Source organism: Larus michahellis, unplaced genomic scaffold, assembly GCF_964199755.1.
Source record: "Larus michahellis unplaced genomic scaffold, bLarMic1.1 SCAFFOLD_204, whole genome shotgun sequence".
NCBI classification, from domain to species: Eukaryota; Metazoa; Chordata; class Aves; order Charadriiformes; family Laridae; genus Larus; species Larus michahellis.
The window spans coordinates 95,556-112,910 of NW_027436266.1; the positions used below are offsets into that span (position 1 = coordinate 95,556).

Below are 17,355 nucleotides of genomic sequence, written 5' to 3' on the forward strand. Positions count from 1 at the left end.
TGAGAGTGGTGAGACGCCGGCCCAGGTTGCCCAGAGAAGCTGTGGCTGCCCCATCCCTGGAGGTATTCAGGACCAAGTTGGATGGGGCTTTGAGCAACCTGGTCTAGTGGGAGGTGTCCCTGCCCTGGGCAGGGGGGTGGAACGAAATGATCTTTAAAGTCCCTTCCAACCCAAACCATGGTATGATTTGCACTTTGGGCAAAGTAGGCCAACAACATTCTGGGTTTGGCCAGCAGGTTGAGGGAAACGATTATTTCCCCCTACTCAGCATTAATGAGACCATATCTGTAGAGTTGTGTCTGGTCCTGGGCACCGTGGTACAGGAAGGACATGGTGTACTACAGTGAATCCCAATGGAGAGCCATGAATATGATTAAAGAATCAGAGCATTTGTCACACTAGGAGGGGCTGAGAGCCAGGACTGTCTACCCCGGAGAAGAAAAGATTTGTGTATAAATACTTGAATGGAGGGTGTAGAGAAGACAGAGACAGACTCTTCTGAGTGGTATCCAGGGAACAGACAAGAGGCAATGGGCACAGGCTGAAATACAAGAAATTAAATTGAAGTGTAAGAATTTTACAGTGAGGTTGCTGGAGCAGGTTGCTGAGAGAGTTTGTGGAATCTCCACATTTGGAGATGTTCAAAACCTGACTGGATGGTGTCTTGAGTAACTTGCTCTAGCTGACCCTCCTTTGAGCAGGTGGTTGGGCTATATGATCTCCAGAGATCCTTTCCAGCCTCAGCTATTCTGTGAGTACCCTGGAATGGTGTATGGATTGCTTTAGTTTCTCTCTTTCTTAGGTCCATGTGAATTGAAAAGAGCAACTAATGAATTACATTCCAGTAGTTTTAAAAATATGAAATTTGGAACTGTATTAAGTTGATGTTTTAAATTCAAATAAGAGTCAGTCCTCACTTCTTTCTCACGTGATAATCCAAAGACTTTGGTAATCCCTGTCACTTGAATCTGATTCGATACCTCTCTTTTCTGAGTTTGTACATGTGCTGTTTGCTTCTGAAGGATGTATAGATGGTGACCAAGGTACTTTAGTTCTTGAATCCAAGATGAGTAGGAGGGCCCGTGGTTTTCAGTGCCGTGTACAGTCGGACATCCTCAGTATTCATTGCTGAGTGCGTAAACATGGTGGTGGTGTGAGACTTTAGCATATGTCTCTCATGGTGCTGGCATATGCACTACAATAGTACTAATTGGTGCGGGTTTCCTAAAGACCCTTTTGGAAGGTTGTCTGTAAAAACTGAAGTAGATTTTGACTAAGCAGGGAAAGACCAAAGTGAAATTCTTCACCAGTTATCTTATGTTTTATTTCCTTTTCTGAAGAATCAAATAAGGCATACTTCAGTATCAGAGCACGGATGGGAAGGTGGCAAAAGGAGGAGGAATTTGAGTGTAATGATTTTGTAACTATGGGATGTGCAGAGCTTGTTTAGAAACAACTTTCCCTTCGTCTGGCCTCTGGAATAGTTTAAACAGTTCTGGGTATTGAGGGGAAAGCTGCCGAGGTCAGAGAGTACTTGTAAAAATAATAATCTGTTAGAGATATTTGGTATCTTTAATTCTGTCACATACAGGCAAATGTCAATGCTGCTGTTGAAACAAAAATTTGTTACAGTTGAGAATTGGGCGATATTTTTTGAAAACTGTAACATCGATAATAGAATAAACAGATGGTAGCTCGAAGTACAAACTTTTATTATCAGCATGAAACTTGACCAAAAATGGAGCAGTTGATGGTCTTGTGGTAGTCAAGAGTTTGATGTGATAGGCATATCTGACAGGTGTTGTCTCCCAGTGAATATGGACTGTAATACCTAATCGAGGAAGCAGAGAAGCTTTTGCAGTAAAATAAATGACATGTAGTTAAATATAGTGGTGGAATAATGCTGCCCATACCTTGATTGGGAAAAGAAGCGAAGGAGACCACAGGCAATACCTCTTCAGCAGGTAACATCTGGAATTTGGGTTTGTGTTTTTGTATTTTGACATGAACCAGTGAAATGTTGAAGGAGGGGAAATTTTAGAGAAATCATGTTGTGATGCCTTAAACAATGACTCAAGTGTGTGGAAAGAATCATTGAATTGCCTAGGTTAATCTTAGGACTACGTGGAGATTTCAAAGGACCTTTACTAATAAGCTGACCCTGCTGTAAGCTTAACATTCTGTAGAAGGACTAAGGAAACTTCATTATGCCAACACTGAAGTTAGAAAGGGAACTCGTGTTGCCCTTGATATTAGGGCAATGCCTACAGAGATACAGCCCCTGAATTTCATAGAGCTCTTGTTGATTATCGTGCCTGACTACCCACCCACCCACCCTCCATGTCAGCCTTCGGTACACAGGTGATCTGGTAGTATCACTGATTTCAGTACCCAGTCTGTGGACATCAGATTGTTCGTGTTTCAGACTTGCTTCTTGCCTTAGATCTTATGTGTGTTGCTTCCATACATTGCTTAGTATGCTGTGGTCCTGACCTTTGAAGATGACTCCTAAATGCTATATTTACAGAATCCTCCTCCAAAATAACTACAAAAAGGGGGAAGAATACCAAATAAAACGCATACAATTAAAAACTGAAGAAGTGCAAAGTCTTCAAATAGAGCCTACTGAAAGAAGCAACTATTAAGACAATAGGTGTATTCCCAAGCAAAAAGTAGAAGCAAATAAATAAAAAATCCGATGAGAACATGACCAGGAAATGTGAGCAAAGCAGGTAAAAATATGTGGAAACCTGAGTAACTCTTCAGCAAACTTCATAGCTTCACCAAGGGGTTAGAAACAATGAGAATACCTCTGCGTCTTAAGCAGACCCATGAGGAGTGCTTTGGCTGATCAAACTTTAAGGGAGCAAATCAGACAGCTTAAAGGTATTGATCAATATTTTAACATTATATGGTAACGGCTAGGACCTGAGCAAGAATAGTGCTCAGCAGTACAAGTAATATCACGTGGTCACTTAAAGTGGGTTAGTTATTGATGGCTAATCAATGTCAGGGAAAATGGCAACAGAATCTTTTAAAAAATGAAATTTGGGTTTCTTCAAACAGTAAGAAGAACTTGCAACATAAAGTAATGGTGAAAAAGAACATAGGACCAAAGTGCTCTTGCTGAAGTCATGAAAAAAATAGGCTTTTAGGAAAAGTTGAAGTACGCTTATAAAGTGGCAGCTAGTTAAGAAAGGGGAGGTAAAGTGAAAATAAGTGATCTCATTCAATGCTACATTATGGAAGTTCCAGAGGTGTGTTGAATGCTCTTTGAAAGCGTAAGTGGTCAATCTGGAGATCAAAGTGGAGCAGGAAGTCTGTTTGAGAGTGGTGATTCAAATAACAAGTGAGTTTCCTGGAACTGCCTCTATCCTTTTCTGTAGGTGAAAGCAGCTCTGTGGGCCCTCCAAGGAGGCACGTCTGTAGTGATTGCAAATGGAACCCACCCAAAGATCTCGGGTCATGTAATCACAGATATTGTGGAAGGGAAGAAAGTTGGAACTTTTTTTTCAGAGGTAAAACCTGCAGGTGAGTACAGAAGTAATGTGTACATTGAGAGTTGTAGACATTTCCTGAAAGGTTAGAATTAAAATTTGGCTAGACCTGTATGATAACTGGGAAACCATACCCTGCTTGAAGAACGGATTTTGAAAGGCATTTCCTAAAGTAGGAGTAGAAAATGTTGAATCCTCTGCTCTGGTTCCCTCCAGCTGATAAAATGCAGCATCAGACTTGCATTTGAAGAATGCAGTGAGTAGAATTTTTACCATTTTTAGTCCTAGGGGTTATCATCGAGGATGGACAATTTCAACGTGAAAATGTGGACATAGAATGTGCTGCTGAACTAAGATAGTAAACACTATCTTAGCAAAAATAGTTTTATTTTTTATCATAAATTCCTTTTAGGACTTGGTCTTCTAGTATTGTAGGTAAGAATATTTTCCTGCCACTGCATTGCTGGGACAGTGTAACAATCGCTGGAGGAAGTCAGACCAAAGATCTGTGACCGTAGCAGAATAGGACAAATATGGAGTGATACTTTGCATATAATAATCTTCAATGAATTTCTTGTATGAATTTGTCAAATCATCCTTTGAACCCGTGTAAAGACTTAGCATCCACAGGGCTCTATGTCATGATAGTCAAGAGCCTTAGCTGGATACTCTGTAAACTCTGGAGCTAAAACTAAATGAAGAACTGCTTGCTTTAATTTGGGGTTGGGGGACGTTTTGAATTTTCTTCCTGATAGCTTAATTTGATGACCCTGCTGCCTGTATGGGCAATCAGCCCCCGTTCAACTTTGAAGATGTGAGACATTGTCTTTCCTCTCACCATCTCTTTTCTGTGTGCAAGAGGTTTGGTCTTAGACATTACTGAAGCTGTTCCAAAAACTTGGTCATCCCCGTTTCTCTTGTTTGAAATTGTTTTCATTGTATTGTAGCCCTTTTGAGATGGGCAAAAAACAAAATTTCACATAGTGTTCAACATGCAAATGAAGCTTTAATTTATGATGGCAGGATTAACTGAGTTTTGATAAGACTGATGGTGTTTTCTGTTCTCTAGGCCTTTTCTAATAGTTCCAAACATGTAATTTGCTTTTTGATGTTGATGTTCACTGAGATGATGTTTTTGTAGTATTGTTTGTTACAATTCTGAGGTCTGATTTTTCCTCTTCCCCTCTACATTGCTTCATGATTATCTGATTTGAATTTCATTTGCTGTTTCATGGCTTAGTAACTTGGCTGCAGAGGAAATTGCAGAATTGCCGAATGCCTGAGGTTCGAAGGGACAGTATGACAGACAGCAGGGTCATCTGGTCCTACCCTCTGCTCAAGCAGGTTGCCCAGGACTGTCCAGACAGCTTTTAAGTATCTCAAAGAATGGAGGCTCCACAACCTCCCTGGGCAACCTGTGCCAGTGCTTGATCATCCTCACAATGCAAAAGTCCTTCCAGATGGGAGGCACCTCCCGTGTTTCAGTTCGTGTCCATTGCCTCTATCCTGCCACTAGGCACCACTGAAAAAAGCCTGTCTCCATCTTCTTTACACCCTCTCTTCAGGTATTTGTACTTACTAATGAGATCCCCCCTGAGCCGCCTTCTCCAGGCTAAACAGTCCCGGCTCTGTCAGCCTTTCCTCATATGAGAGGTGCTCCAGTCCCTTCATCCTCTTTGTTGGACTCTCTCTGCAGTGTCTGTGTCTCTCTGGTACCGGGGAGCCCAGCGCTGGGCACAGCACTCCAGGTGTGGCCTCACCAGTGCTGAGCAGAGGGGGAGGGTCCCCTCCCTCGACCTGCTCCAGCACTCCTCGCAAGGCAGCCCAGGACACGGTTGGCCATGTTTGCGGCAAGGGCGTGCCCCTGGATTGTGTTCAACTTGGTGTCCTCCTCTGAAAGCTACTTTCTAGGAAAAAGTGTGATAGTTACATTTTCCAGTTAGTCTCACCATAATAAATTTGTATCAGCAGTAAAGCTTTTCGTCTTGTGACCCCATTCTGAGTCACTTACAGATATGGCAAATGGCGAATATCCCTGTGGAATTTTACTGACACTCTTCTGCTATTGTGGCAAGTATTTACTCCAGTCCTCTCTTTGTCTTCTATTTTCCAAAGAACAAAATTTGGAAATTCAAGTAACTTTTTAAAGCCGACTATATTTGCTTACATACATGCCACTTTTATCAAGACCAAAATACACCATACTTTGTAAAGTATGACTTCGCTTTAAAACGCTGTTTTAACACTTCTTAAATAAATCCCATTAATCACATGTCCAGAAGTTCTTTTCTTATACTTCCCGCTATATCTTTTGATATTTTCCATAACATTGGAATTCCTGCTCTGGCAATTTCCATGGGACTCTTCTTAAATGGAAGTTGGGTCATATTTCTCACCTTCAAGTCATCTGCTTTACAGGCAATTTCAGGAGAGTTTAAAATCATGACTTAGTTTATCCATGAGCTACTTAAGAACCCTTTGGGGAAATGCTGCTTGAACCTGGTGACTTGTTTTGAAATAGAAACAGAAGTAACCTGTTCCATGTAATTTCAGTTTGAGAGAGATTCTTTGAGGTCCTGACAGAAAAGAAGAAAAATCCCACCTTTCTTCTATAGGATCCCTTTTAAAATGCACACGGGGAGAGACAGAAGGAAAGCGATTCTGCAAGCTGTTACTTAGATTGGATTTTGGCTTCCATCATTGTTTGTACATTCCCATGCTATTTTATAATCCTGTCTTTTTTCCTCAGATGGATACTTAAACTTTTCAAAGTTTGCCTCCTTTCTTTCGGTAGGCTACCGTGTCCTGAGACTTAGCTTTTGCCTTTGTCAGGTCTTTTTGATACATGGTGCACACTTGCCTCAGAGATGGTGACCTTACAGAATCTCTCTGATGACTCTTTACGTTTGGGGACCATAACAGTACTTTGTGTCAGGTACACATTTTCCCGTTCTAGCATACAACAGGTTTCTTGAATATGTCTGTTTGAGACTCTGTACCTCCTTTCCTGCTTTGAGCAGAGAACCAGAAGATGGAAGGGCTATTGTTCACTTCCATATGTGCTGTTACTTTGTCTGCATGGCATATTTTTGGCTTTTTTTGCAGGTCCTACAGTAGAGCAGCAAGGTGAAATGGCACGAGCTGGTGGCAGGGCCCTGGCGGCTCTACAGCCTGAACAGGTGACAGAACAGTATGGCCTCACTTGTTAATCTTGTGAATGTGTGGCAAGTTTTACAACGTGGATTTATAGCAAAAATGGGCCCCCTGGGACAAGAATCTATTCTTTGCGTGCCAGATCCATCATTTGGATTGTAGCATGCTTAAAGAGATGAGAAAAGCAGAAAGATAATGTACCTTAGGGCTATGAGGTAATATATGCTTTCATGTGGGGTTTATAAAAATTGTAATAGTGTTGGATATCACACAGAAATGAATTGTGATCAGAGCTGCTGAAGAATTGCCTGGAATAACCTGCTCCGTTCACTTCTGTGTGTAGTGTATGCAAAAGAGGAGCTGTAGACAATCAATTACTCGTCTGCAGCTGGGTAGGTAAAATGTGGCATCTCTTGTGAGGAAGACAAGGTGGTCTTAAAGGAAGAACTTTGTGAGTTTGGTGAAGAAGACCGGGCATGGGAAAGCAAGATGATAAAAAGAAAGTAAAGATTGAAGCAGTGTTCAGCCTTGTTTTTTAATGTGATGCAGGCTGGAAAAATCAGCTGGCTGCAAGTATTTGGGGGGTCAAGACAGTGAGAGACTGTGGTCAACATAAGTGGACTGAAATGAACCAGATGTCAAATAGCACGGGCTTTGTGTAAGAAGTCAGTTCAGAAACTGTTTTCTCTTTCAGAGAGCAGAGATTATTTATCGTCTTGCTGATTTACTAACTGACCAGAGAGAAGAAATTCTCTTGGCAAACAAAAAGGACTTAGAAGAGGCTGAAAGTAAAGGTAATATTTTAAGTCCTTCCACGGTAATCCTGTTGTCTTGAACCTCTCTGGGCTTCGAAGGAAGTGAGCAGAACTAGAATCTTCTGTCATGTGGGATTGGGTTGTATGGCTGTCACAGATTAGCGAATACAGGACCTTGAGAGCTTGTCAGTGTAAACAGCTGCAGCTTCCTTAATTACATAAAACAGATGCCTTCATCAGAGAAGATACTGAGGCCTTTCAAAACACTAAGCAGTATATTATAAAAAAAAAAAAAAATTAGTGCTCCCATTTTGCCAAAGGAGGCTTACTTTAGAAATGGAACATAACAAACATAATGTCTGTTACTGTCATGCTTAATGTGAGTATTTTCTGTGCTGGTTAAGATAATGTTTGGCTTCTGAGGGGAAGTCTGTCATCTCTATGCTTAAACTGGTGCTCTCCGAAAAGAACCTTGTCCCCTTCTGATTGAGGAAGGTTCTCTTTAGGTGGCTTGGATTAAACCCATTCTTCTATCTTAGATTGATGCATTCATTGAGAAGTTGAGATTGGGATGTGTACGTACAGGGATAGCAAATGTATGAAAATAACACATCATGAATTGTAATACTTTGTGGAAGACACCAGGGAACCCTTTTTTTACTTGACCAGAGTACTTGAAGGTACATTGCTGGGTTAACTTACTGTTTGAACGTGTTCAGATTAAAAAATTCAGGCAGTTCTTGCCCAGTCTTTCTTAAACAGAAACACTATGTATGTGTCTGTGCTTTGGGATTTCTATCTGTAAAACAGAAAGATGAAATTACTGCCTGAACCTTCTAGAAGTAGTGCAAGGGTAGAAATGTGTAAGAAATTCAGACATATAGCAGTACCTGAAATAGGATAAACCTTATGTATGGATGTTGATGTTTTTTCATATACAAATCACTTAAACCACATTAAATGAAAATGTGGTGGTGTGTAAAATCATTGCCACATTTGAGTGGTTTTATTGTGGCTACCAGACTTAATGCTTTGCATTTTTCATCTCGGGTAGGTTTTTTGATAGGGCATGTAAATACCTGAATTTTCCTTAGGTTCACCACTAAAGTTGCTTTTGCATGAGGCTAGACAGACCAATCTGTCTCTAGCACAATTTTTTCTTTCTTTTAGGGAGATTGGCACTTCCTTTGTTGAAACGTCTAAGTCTGTCTACATCAAAGCTGAACAGCTTGGCTATTGGTCTGCGTCAGATTGCAGCATCCTCACAGGACAGTGTCGGCCGTGTAATTCGACGAACACGAATAGCGAAAGACCTGGATTTGGAGCAGGTGACGGTGCCTATTGGCGTCCTTCTCGTCATCTTTGAGTCCCGTCCTGACTGTCTTCCACAGGTGTGTAAGGAGGGCAGATTACACTGTTGGGAATTCTTTGATGACAAAAGAAAGAGTGTTTCTGTTGGTGAGCTACTGGGAGGCTGCAAGAAGTCTTGTCTTAAAGGACAAGACTTGGATTCTTGGATTCTTCTAAAGTTGATTTTGTTGGCATCCCTATTTTTCCTGCAGAGATAATCTCAGGACTTGCTTCTGCACTGTTCAGTTATACAGGGCTGTTTTGTTGGGGGTTTGTTTTTTTGGTTGGTTTTTTTTTTTTGTTTTGTTTTGTTTTTTTTTTAACCCACCTTGACATATGGAAGGAGTTATCTTACATTCAGATCGTGCAGTTCCTGCATGTGTTTTATGAATGTGTGTTCAGTGCCGAACTCACAGCTTGGGGACTCCTACCAATGAGCACTTGTTTTATCTGTCCATGCTGCATACAGCTGAACTGCAGGCTGGGGTTGAACAGGAACTGTTTAATACAGATGCTAGTAATTAGCTGTAACTGTTAGGAATACATGATAAAAAAAATAAATTAAAAAAAGGCTCAATACAGAAAGCACAGAAGTTCCAGGCTTTGAGTGGTCTGTCCTGTACTGATACTGCTTGCCTACAGTGGGGCAGAATGATAGCTTTTACTCAGTTGTAGTGAGGTGGTTATGAAGAAGAATGGTGTTCTAAGTTCTGAAGTACTGAAGTTGCTGGAAAGGGTAGTGAAAATCTTGAACAGTGTACTGTAAGTGAATGTCATTTATCTTGTTCCAGGAATAAGGCAGGCATCTTAAAGGCAAACACCTTCATCTGCAGTGCTGTGTGGGAATATTGCTCTGAGTAAATGCTGTTATAATGCATGAAAATACGGGGGCAAACTAATGTTGCAGAGGCAACCTTGATCATAGTTTCTAACTCCCAACTACTTTACTGAGTAACCGTAGTATATTTTTAAAGGAAAACAAACAAAAAAGAATTATCAACACATTTCCTACAATTAACATTAGGTCTCTAGGAAGATTGATTGAGGAATTCTTTGATATGTGAGTAGGTGTTTGAGGAAAAAGTGATGGGTACAGGCACTTCAAAAGACTTCGAAGTGAGACTCGGACAGTGGGTAGCTTGGTACTTCATGCCTGAATTTTGTGAGTGGTCCCCATTTCATACTGAAAGGGAATATGCTCTAGGCAAAGTTCCCATGAAATGAAAAGGCACTAGTCTCCCTTGTCTACCATTATTAGCTCCTTGCTGCTAGGTCTGTTCTTCATAGATAACCAGTATGTTTCCTGGTTGAATTCTAGTCTGTCTGCCTGGACTTTAACCCTGGTCTCTTGCCTTGTGTAGCTCATGTGTCCTTCTTTCTCCTCCCCTTTGTCTTATCTCTAAACTTACACCTGACTGACTCTTGCTGGCTTCCCCGCCCCCCCCTCTTTATTTTACAGACTTGGAATAGCTTGTCTTGGTAGTTGCTTTTCTTTCTGTTAGCCTCCTGCTCACATATTCTCATCCGGGTTCTCTGATGCAGCTTCAGAGGTTCATCTTTGATACCTCCGTGTTTGAATTGCATGGTTTCTGTCCCATGCTGTAGCTGATAGTAGGATGGTCTCTGAGTGCAGGGGAGCAATTCCCTCCTCTTAGTTTACTACTGCATCTCATGCTTGTTCGGGTAAGGAATTACAGAGGAAATTTGACTTTGTCCTGAAAGAGAGCATACTCGATTTGCTCCCTGGAGATAGCTTATGCAGAGTTCAGTCTTGAGCTGCAGTAAAGGTGAAACTATTGTAGATTACCAGTTAAGATTTAATAAGCTTCCAACGAGCATATACAAATAGCATGTTTGCCACCAATATTTACAAGGCCAAACTATGAGCATCCTTCACAGGCTAATTCCTATAGATTCCATGAAATCCAATTGTTGCTCTGAGAAGTATAGTCATGCTCTACATGTCCTTTGAAGGAACTGAACTGTTTTGAAACCCTTTATCTTCTGTTCTACTTTTAATCACAACATTTTTTTATTTTTGTGTCTTAATTCTTGATAATTTTTTTTGCTTTTCACTTTTTTCAAATCAGTTCATAACCTTTCTTTTAATCTTATGCCTGCAGAGCAGAATTCTTTATTTGAATAAGCTTATTTGTTTAGCGTTCCCTTGTGGTACTGACCTCTGGAGAGGCAGATGCTTACAAGATACTTTCAAAATACAATCAGACTGCTTTTTAGTGTCTAGTTTTATAAGTTAAAGACACAAAATATTTATGTAAGACAGGCTTCTTAGACTATAATACTTCAGTGTATTTTTCCGAAGTATTTCTTACATTTCAATATTATTTTCAAATTGCTGACATCAGGATGAGATACAACATCAAATATTGTGATTGTTGTCACATGCTTAATTTGTTCATTCTAAAAGGTTCTGGAGAGGGAGTGATTTTGTTTTCTAAAGGAGCATGTGCTATTTTTTTTTCAAATAGGCAGACAAATTGCGAGGCCACTGTGAATGGGATTGGAGTGAGGAAGACAAAAAGGGGTACAAAAGTAAAATAAGTCTGGGAAGAACGCTTTATCACGTCTGACATACTCCTAGGTAGAAAAGAACAAAAAGCTGAAACAAACAATAAAAAAACTACCACCCCTCTGTTAAAGAGGTTTTCAGTTTAGTGGCAAAAACAGTAATACGAATGAATGTCTGGAGATTGAGCAAATTGGGTATATGTTTTCAACAGCAGAAGTAATTTTTTATCTAACTTCCAATAAGCGGTGGCTTCTTTGGAGCATTTTTTTTTTTTTTTTTTTGAAATGTTGTGTTGCTGGACTTAAATGGGTGAAATCTGGCTCCTTAAACAGAAAGGCAACAATGCCAGTCATTCTTTCTGGTTATAAATGTGAAAGCAAAGTGATAACAGGTGATGCTGGGTGTATTGTCTAGAAGGCTTTTTTCCCACATTTATGGCTAGTGGTGTCTATTTATGACTCCTGTTTTAGGCAGCACAATGAAAATGTTCTTCCTGCTCATAGGAAGAACTCATTAGACACTTTCTGCCAGAGTGATTAGGGACAAGAGTTCTTGCACTTAAAATTATTCTCCTTGGGGTGATTGCCCATGCAGCTACCCAATTCATAGCAGAGCCTGTACCCAGGGTTTTCTCTGATGTGTCCACTGCAGTTTTCCCCTGGCACTAGTACCCTGAAAACTCAAGTTTGTTCCTGAAACACTAACACATCTCATTTCTGGAGTTAAATGTGCTGTTACTTATAATGATTTTTGGTGACATAAAATGATAACTGTAGATTAACATTGAGTAAATTGACAGGTTTAAAAATACTGTTCCTAATCTATTTTGTGGTTGTTATTCCAACAGAAAAGACAGATTACTTTTCCGCCCACCCCCTTTTTTTTTTTTTTTCCTTAAATAATTTATTTTCTGACAGGTTTCTGCTTTGGCCATTGCTAGTGGAAATGGCTTACTGCTTAAAGGAGGAAAAGAGGCAGCACATAGCAATCAAATCCTTCATCATCTGACACAAGAAGCACTCTCCCTTCACGGAGTCAAAGACGCAGTGCAACTAGTAAGTGCCTAGAATTAAATCAACAATTCTTTGCTATGGTATGCATAAAAAGTATGGGCAGAACTTGGGAGTTCAAACCATAGACTGTTTGTATTGCAACTATCACAGGTGAACACAAGAGAAGAAGTGGAAGATCTCTGCCGTTTGGATAAGCTGATAGATCTAATCATTCCACGTGGTTCATCGCAGCTAGTCAGGAATATCCAGAAAGCTGCTAAGGGAATCCCAGTGATGGGACACAGCGAAGGGATCTGTCATGTATATGTGGACACAGATGCCAGCGTTGAGAAGGTCACACGAATAAGTAAGCTGGGAGAGGGTGACTTGAATCTCATGGGTGTAACTGAACTTCATATTTGGAGTATGTGATATGGTTATCATAATTGATAATTCATGTGCTGTTGAAAATCTTTGTTGTAAATGTTACGTAACCAATTATCTACTCTTAAACCTCAGTCAGAGACTCAAAGTGTGAATATCCTGCTGCCTGTAATGCTCTGGAAACTCTCTTAATTCATCGAGACTTGCTGAGAACCCCGTTGTTTGATCAGATCATAGACATGTTGAGAGTAGAACAGGTTAGTCACTCATACTTTTGTTTTGTCGTTTTTTTTTTTTCTAACACTTTTAGAAGCATTTGGTCTAGCTGGTGTAGCCCTGTTTAGTTTTATGATGGCATAACACAAGTTATCCATTTGTCTCTTGGTACATGTAAATGAACTTATGGAGAACTTTCTTTGCTTCTCCACATAACCCCAAGTTTTTCCTGTAGAAATGATCTGAAAGCAGCTTCTTCAGGACAGCTATGTGCCATTATTGGGATATAAATACTTCCTTTTACATAGGAAAAAAAATCATATTCTGTCTTAGAAGAGCATATATGCAACCCTTTCTCTACCCTTCTTGATACTGACTTAATTGCCATTAACCTCCCAGATGCAAAGCCTCTTCTTGAATGTATTAATTTAGCTTCTTGCCCAAGTGAATTCCCTTTCAGCTTTTCTCCTTTCTGAATCTGCTTCATCAACATTTTTTTTAAACATTTCATCCTGCATGCCCTTTATCCCCACCCATTTTCTCTTCTAGCATGTCAAAGGAACAGCGAAAGGCGAGTATACTAATTAATTGTCTTGACATGGGTAATACTTTGTCAGTAAAGGTAGCAGAGATGCATAGGGAGAGAAATATCCATGAGGTAGTGTGAATTGCACATAAGTTGAGGATTTTCACACAGCAGTTTGTATTTGGCAAATAGAGGGTACAGGCAATGATTAATGCAGGTAAAATAGAGAGGTCGTGTTGATGTTGAAAAGGTCACAGTAAAAGAAGTTGATAGGTAATCAGGAGCAAGTCCTCACTTAATGGATTTTTTCATGTCTTGTTTTGTTTCTTGGGAAGGGTAGAGTGAAAGGCAGATCTCTGGATTTTGGATGGGAGGAACGTGAAGACTAGTGCATTTCCAACACCACCCACTCAGATCCTAATGCAGTGGGGAGGATGTTACCTCTGTCTAATCTGACCTGACAACAAGACACATGCAAATATTTGGCAGGATTATGCAATTAAAGTAATTTGCAGTTGCACAAGAAAATGCCATTTTACAGATAACCTTCTTAAAAGATTTCAAATTTTGCAGACTTGTGCCTTATTTCCCATTTATGTTTGTCTTGTCAAAAATTCCTGTGTTTCATTTGCATGGGGATTTCTCTGCTGTATCAGTTCTAAATTACCTCTCATTGTTTAGCTGTCTCCAGTGCTATGATTAAACGCAGAGGTTGATAATCTGCTAGATCATCTTTATAACAAATGAAAAATACCTGTGTGAGTTTTGTGTCTGAAACATGCTTCAGAGAGGGCTGGTGTCAGTTTACAAAATAAAAGCAAAATAAAAGCCATTCAAGATCTTAAGTCATTTGGCTTAAGGGCTGGCTGCAATATTTTAGCTGTTTTCCCAGTACTAGTGTTGTACTGTCCTCCTGCCTGGTGACTTTGTGATGCTGTTACTTTAAATAATTTGAAATGAGTCCTGAACTAGGAGTATGTCATGGTAGGTAGCCAGCCTAGCATGTCAGCTATTGTACCTTGTCGCTAGTTCACAGGTCTGCTAAATTTCCCAGAGTGTAGGCTTGTTTTTGTTATGCTGCATGCAGTGAACATTTGATCCACAGATGTTGTGGGTTAACCCCAGTCAGCAGCTGAGCACCATCCAGGCGCTCATTCACTCTCCCCTGCCCCAAGTGGGACCGGGGCAAGAATAAGAGGAGCAAAAGCAAGGAACCTCGTGGGATGAAAGAAAGATAATTTGATAAGTGAAGGAAAGAGGAAGATGAAAGGGGAAAAAGAGGAAAAAAAATAGGGGGGGGAAACGCCAAACAAAAAAACAACCCCAAAAACCCACACAAGGGAGGCAACGCTAATTACTCACTATCTGCAACAAGTAGACCAGTGCTCAGCCACTCTCTGAGCAATGCCTCCCTTCTTCAAAAAACCCCTTCCCTCCATTTGTGTTGTTGTACATGACGTTATATGGCATTATATGATCAATTTGGGTCAGCCGCCGTGGTTGGGTCCCCTCCTAGCTTCCTGCACACTCCCAGCCTTCTTGCTGGGGGTACAGAGTGGGAGAAAAAGAGAAAAGCCTTGATGCTGTGCGAGTGCTGTTCAGCAACAGCCAAAACATCAGTGTATGTTCATCACTGTTTGAATCACAAGTCCAAACATAGCACCATAGGGACTGCTATGAAGAAAAATAACACCATCCCAGAAAGAGTACAAGAAGCCTCACTTTCATCTGGAAGGCATTGGTATGGTCAGCAGCACAAAATGTTTCTGGTATTGCAGGTGAAGATTCACGCTGGCCCAAAGTTTGCGTCTTACTTGACGTTCAGCCCTTCAGAGGTGAAATCTCTCCGCACAGAATATGGGGACCTGGAGTGCTGCATTGAGGTGGTGGACAGTGTCCAAGAGGCTGTTGAACACATCCACAAGTATGGAAGTTCTCATACAGATGTTATCATCACAGAGAATGGTTAGTGATCCATCTGCTTCTTTAAGCTACTGGTTTGGTTTGACTGACAATTCTTGGTGTTAGTGTATTGCAGTAGTTATTCTTCTCTTGGGTCTGTAGTAGGCATAGCCAGCTGGAGGCCTATGAACTAAATGTGCCTACAGTCCTGTTTAGCTCAGGAAAAACGTATTGTGTGGCCCTTATTCCGGGACGTTAAGGAATGTGCTCCAGCAATTGGCCAATGGCTGATGCATGTGCTCTTGCCAGGCAGATTGCTTTGCGTTCCTGTGTTGTGCAGACATACTGCATCAGAGGGGTTTGCAGGAACACCTCCTGCATCCTGGAGTTGTCCTTGGGCCTCTAAAGGCTGATGAGGTGAGCCTCTATAGTAACTCATTGGAGGGAATAGGGATTGTAGGGAAGATCGTGCTTTATCCACTTTGTCTTCCTGTGTCATTTTTATATCTTGCAAGCAAGGACCACAGATGATTTCCCCCTATCTCACCCAGTCCTTTACTTCCCACTTCTGCATCCCTAGTATAAAAGCTACATTTATCTCAGTTCCCAGTTACTTGCCTCTTAGTTGTGAACTTGTGCTCCTTTGTGCAGCTCCCATCCTGAGCACCTGTACTGCCCGCAGTTTGAGCACTGCTGAGTCACAGCCTGGCTAGAGCTGCGCCCAGCCAAAGGCTGACCCTCAGACCCAGCCTGGAACTGCCGAGAATCAGCCGCAGTGAGGTCGTGTTCGGCTGCGGTTGATCAGTGTGTGAGTCAAGCAGGCCTCTGTTTCTGTACTGCCTGCCAAGCTTAAATGAGCGTTACTAAAAGGCATGCATTTGGTACCATGACCTACTGCCACAGGACCTGGTGCACTAGTGATTTGCTGGGGAGTGTACTGGAAATAGAGCTGATGTTCAATGTTCATCTTGTTGCTGAGGGCGACTGACCTGCAGCTCACAGCCTTAAAGAGAACTGGGTACTCCAGAGGACTAAGACTTGCATATCTCTGCTTGAGCTTGCTCAGGTCTTGCATGTTCTGTGTTAAACTGATTCCGTGTGGTATTTCTGGATTGCATTTCCCAAATTTTAGCTCCAATAGCAATTTAGTTTAGGATTTTTCATTATCTAGAATAATTCCATGTTTGAGGCTAATGGAGAGCTGACTCTGTAGTTTAATGTTCTCAGTTTGACAGCAAAATAATATTTGGGGAAGCTGTTCTTTCTCCCCAGTCATACACCTGTCCCCATTTGCAGGTTCTAGACTGGATGTATTTAGAATTAGACATCTTTTTCCATTCTTCTTATCTTTGCAAGCTACTTGTAGCATTTGCAGCTGTGTCTACTTCGTAAGCATACTGGGAAGAAGGTGTAAATGAACATGTCTTAGCACAGGCTGTTTAAACACTGTCTGATAAGGTGCATGTGAAAGTGGTATTGTTCTATCTGTTCACTGCATTATGTTATGTTTATTGGAGTGCATGATCGTTCTGTATGTACTGGATTTTATTTTTCTCTCTGCCTCTTTCCCAGAGAAAACAGCAGAGTTCTTCCTCCAGCATGTGGACAGTGCTTGTGTTTTCTGGAATGCCAGTACCCGATTCTCTGACGGCTATAGATTTGGACTTGGTAAGAGAGAAAACACTGCAGGGATGTGATTTGCTCTTGTGAGAAAAGCATAGCAGTCTGAATCCTGGAAGATAGGATTAGTCTCTGATCTTACTGTCTAATGTAAGGTTTTCAGGAAAGGTAAAGTAGCAAAAGTTGAAGCCTAGACCTTTCATCCATGTGAAACAGCAGATAGTTTGATAATTCTTTTCTGCCAGAACTAGCTAATACTGCTATACAGACTGTGTAGATTAATTTAGCAGAAGGGAGCAAAGATGTTTTGGATCCTTGGAAGCGCTATTCAATCAGAATAAAGTATGTTGCATTGCATGTAACGATAGAACAATGCAACACAGGGTGTGAAACCGGTGAACAGTGTTTCTTTTGTTTATCTTTCTAATGA

General features: G+C 41.0%; 1 protein-coding gene across 11 annotated transcripts in view; it reads left to right on the top strand.

Moving 5' to 3' along the window:
- ALDH18A1 (aldehyde dehydrogenase 18 family member A1) overlaps positions 1-17,355 on the top strand; it is a 34,016-nt gene that overhangs the window by 12,868 nt on the left and 3,793 nt on the right. For 7 of the 11 annotated variants that reach the window (XM_074571769.1, XM_074571772.1, XM_074571770.1 and 4 more), the window contains 9 exons: positions 3,387-3,531; positions 6,603-6,676; positions 7,345-7,444; positions 8,576-8,796; positions 12,203-12,340; positions 12,449-12,644; positions 12,797-12,918; positions 15,182-15,368; positions 16,878-16,973. In XM_074571769.1, the coding sequence (XP_074427870.1) occupies positions 3,387-3,531; positions 6,603-6,676; positions 7,345-7,444; positions 8,576-8,796; positions 12,203-12,340; positions 12,449-12,644; positions 12,797-12,918; positions 15,182-15,368; positions 16,878-16,973 (1,279 nt within the window). Of the gene's footprint in view, positions 1-3,386; positions 3,532-6,602; positions 6,677-7,344; positions 7,445-8,575; positions 8,797-12,202; positions 12,341-12,448; positions 12,645-12,796; positions 13,145-15,181; positions 15,369-15,956; positions 16,114-16,877; positions 16,974-17,355 lie in introns of those variants that run through there. The other 4 variants (XR_012585154.1, XR_012585156.1, XR_012585155.1 and 1 more) reach the window with 4 other exon arrangements.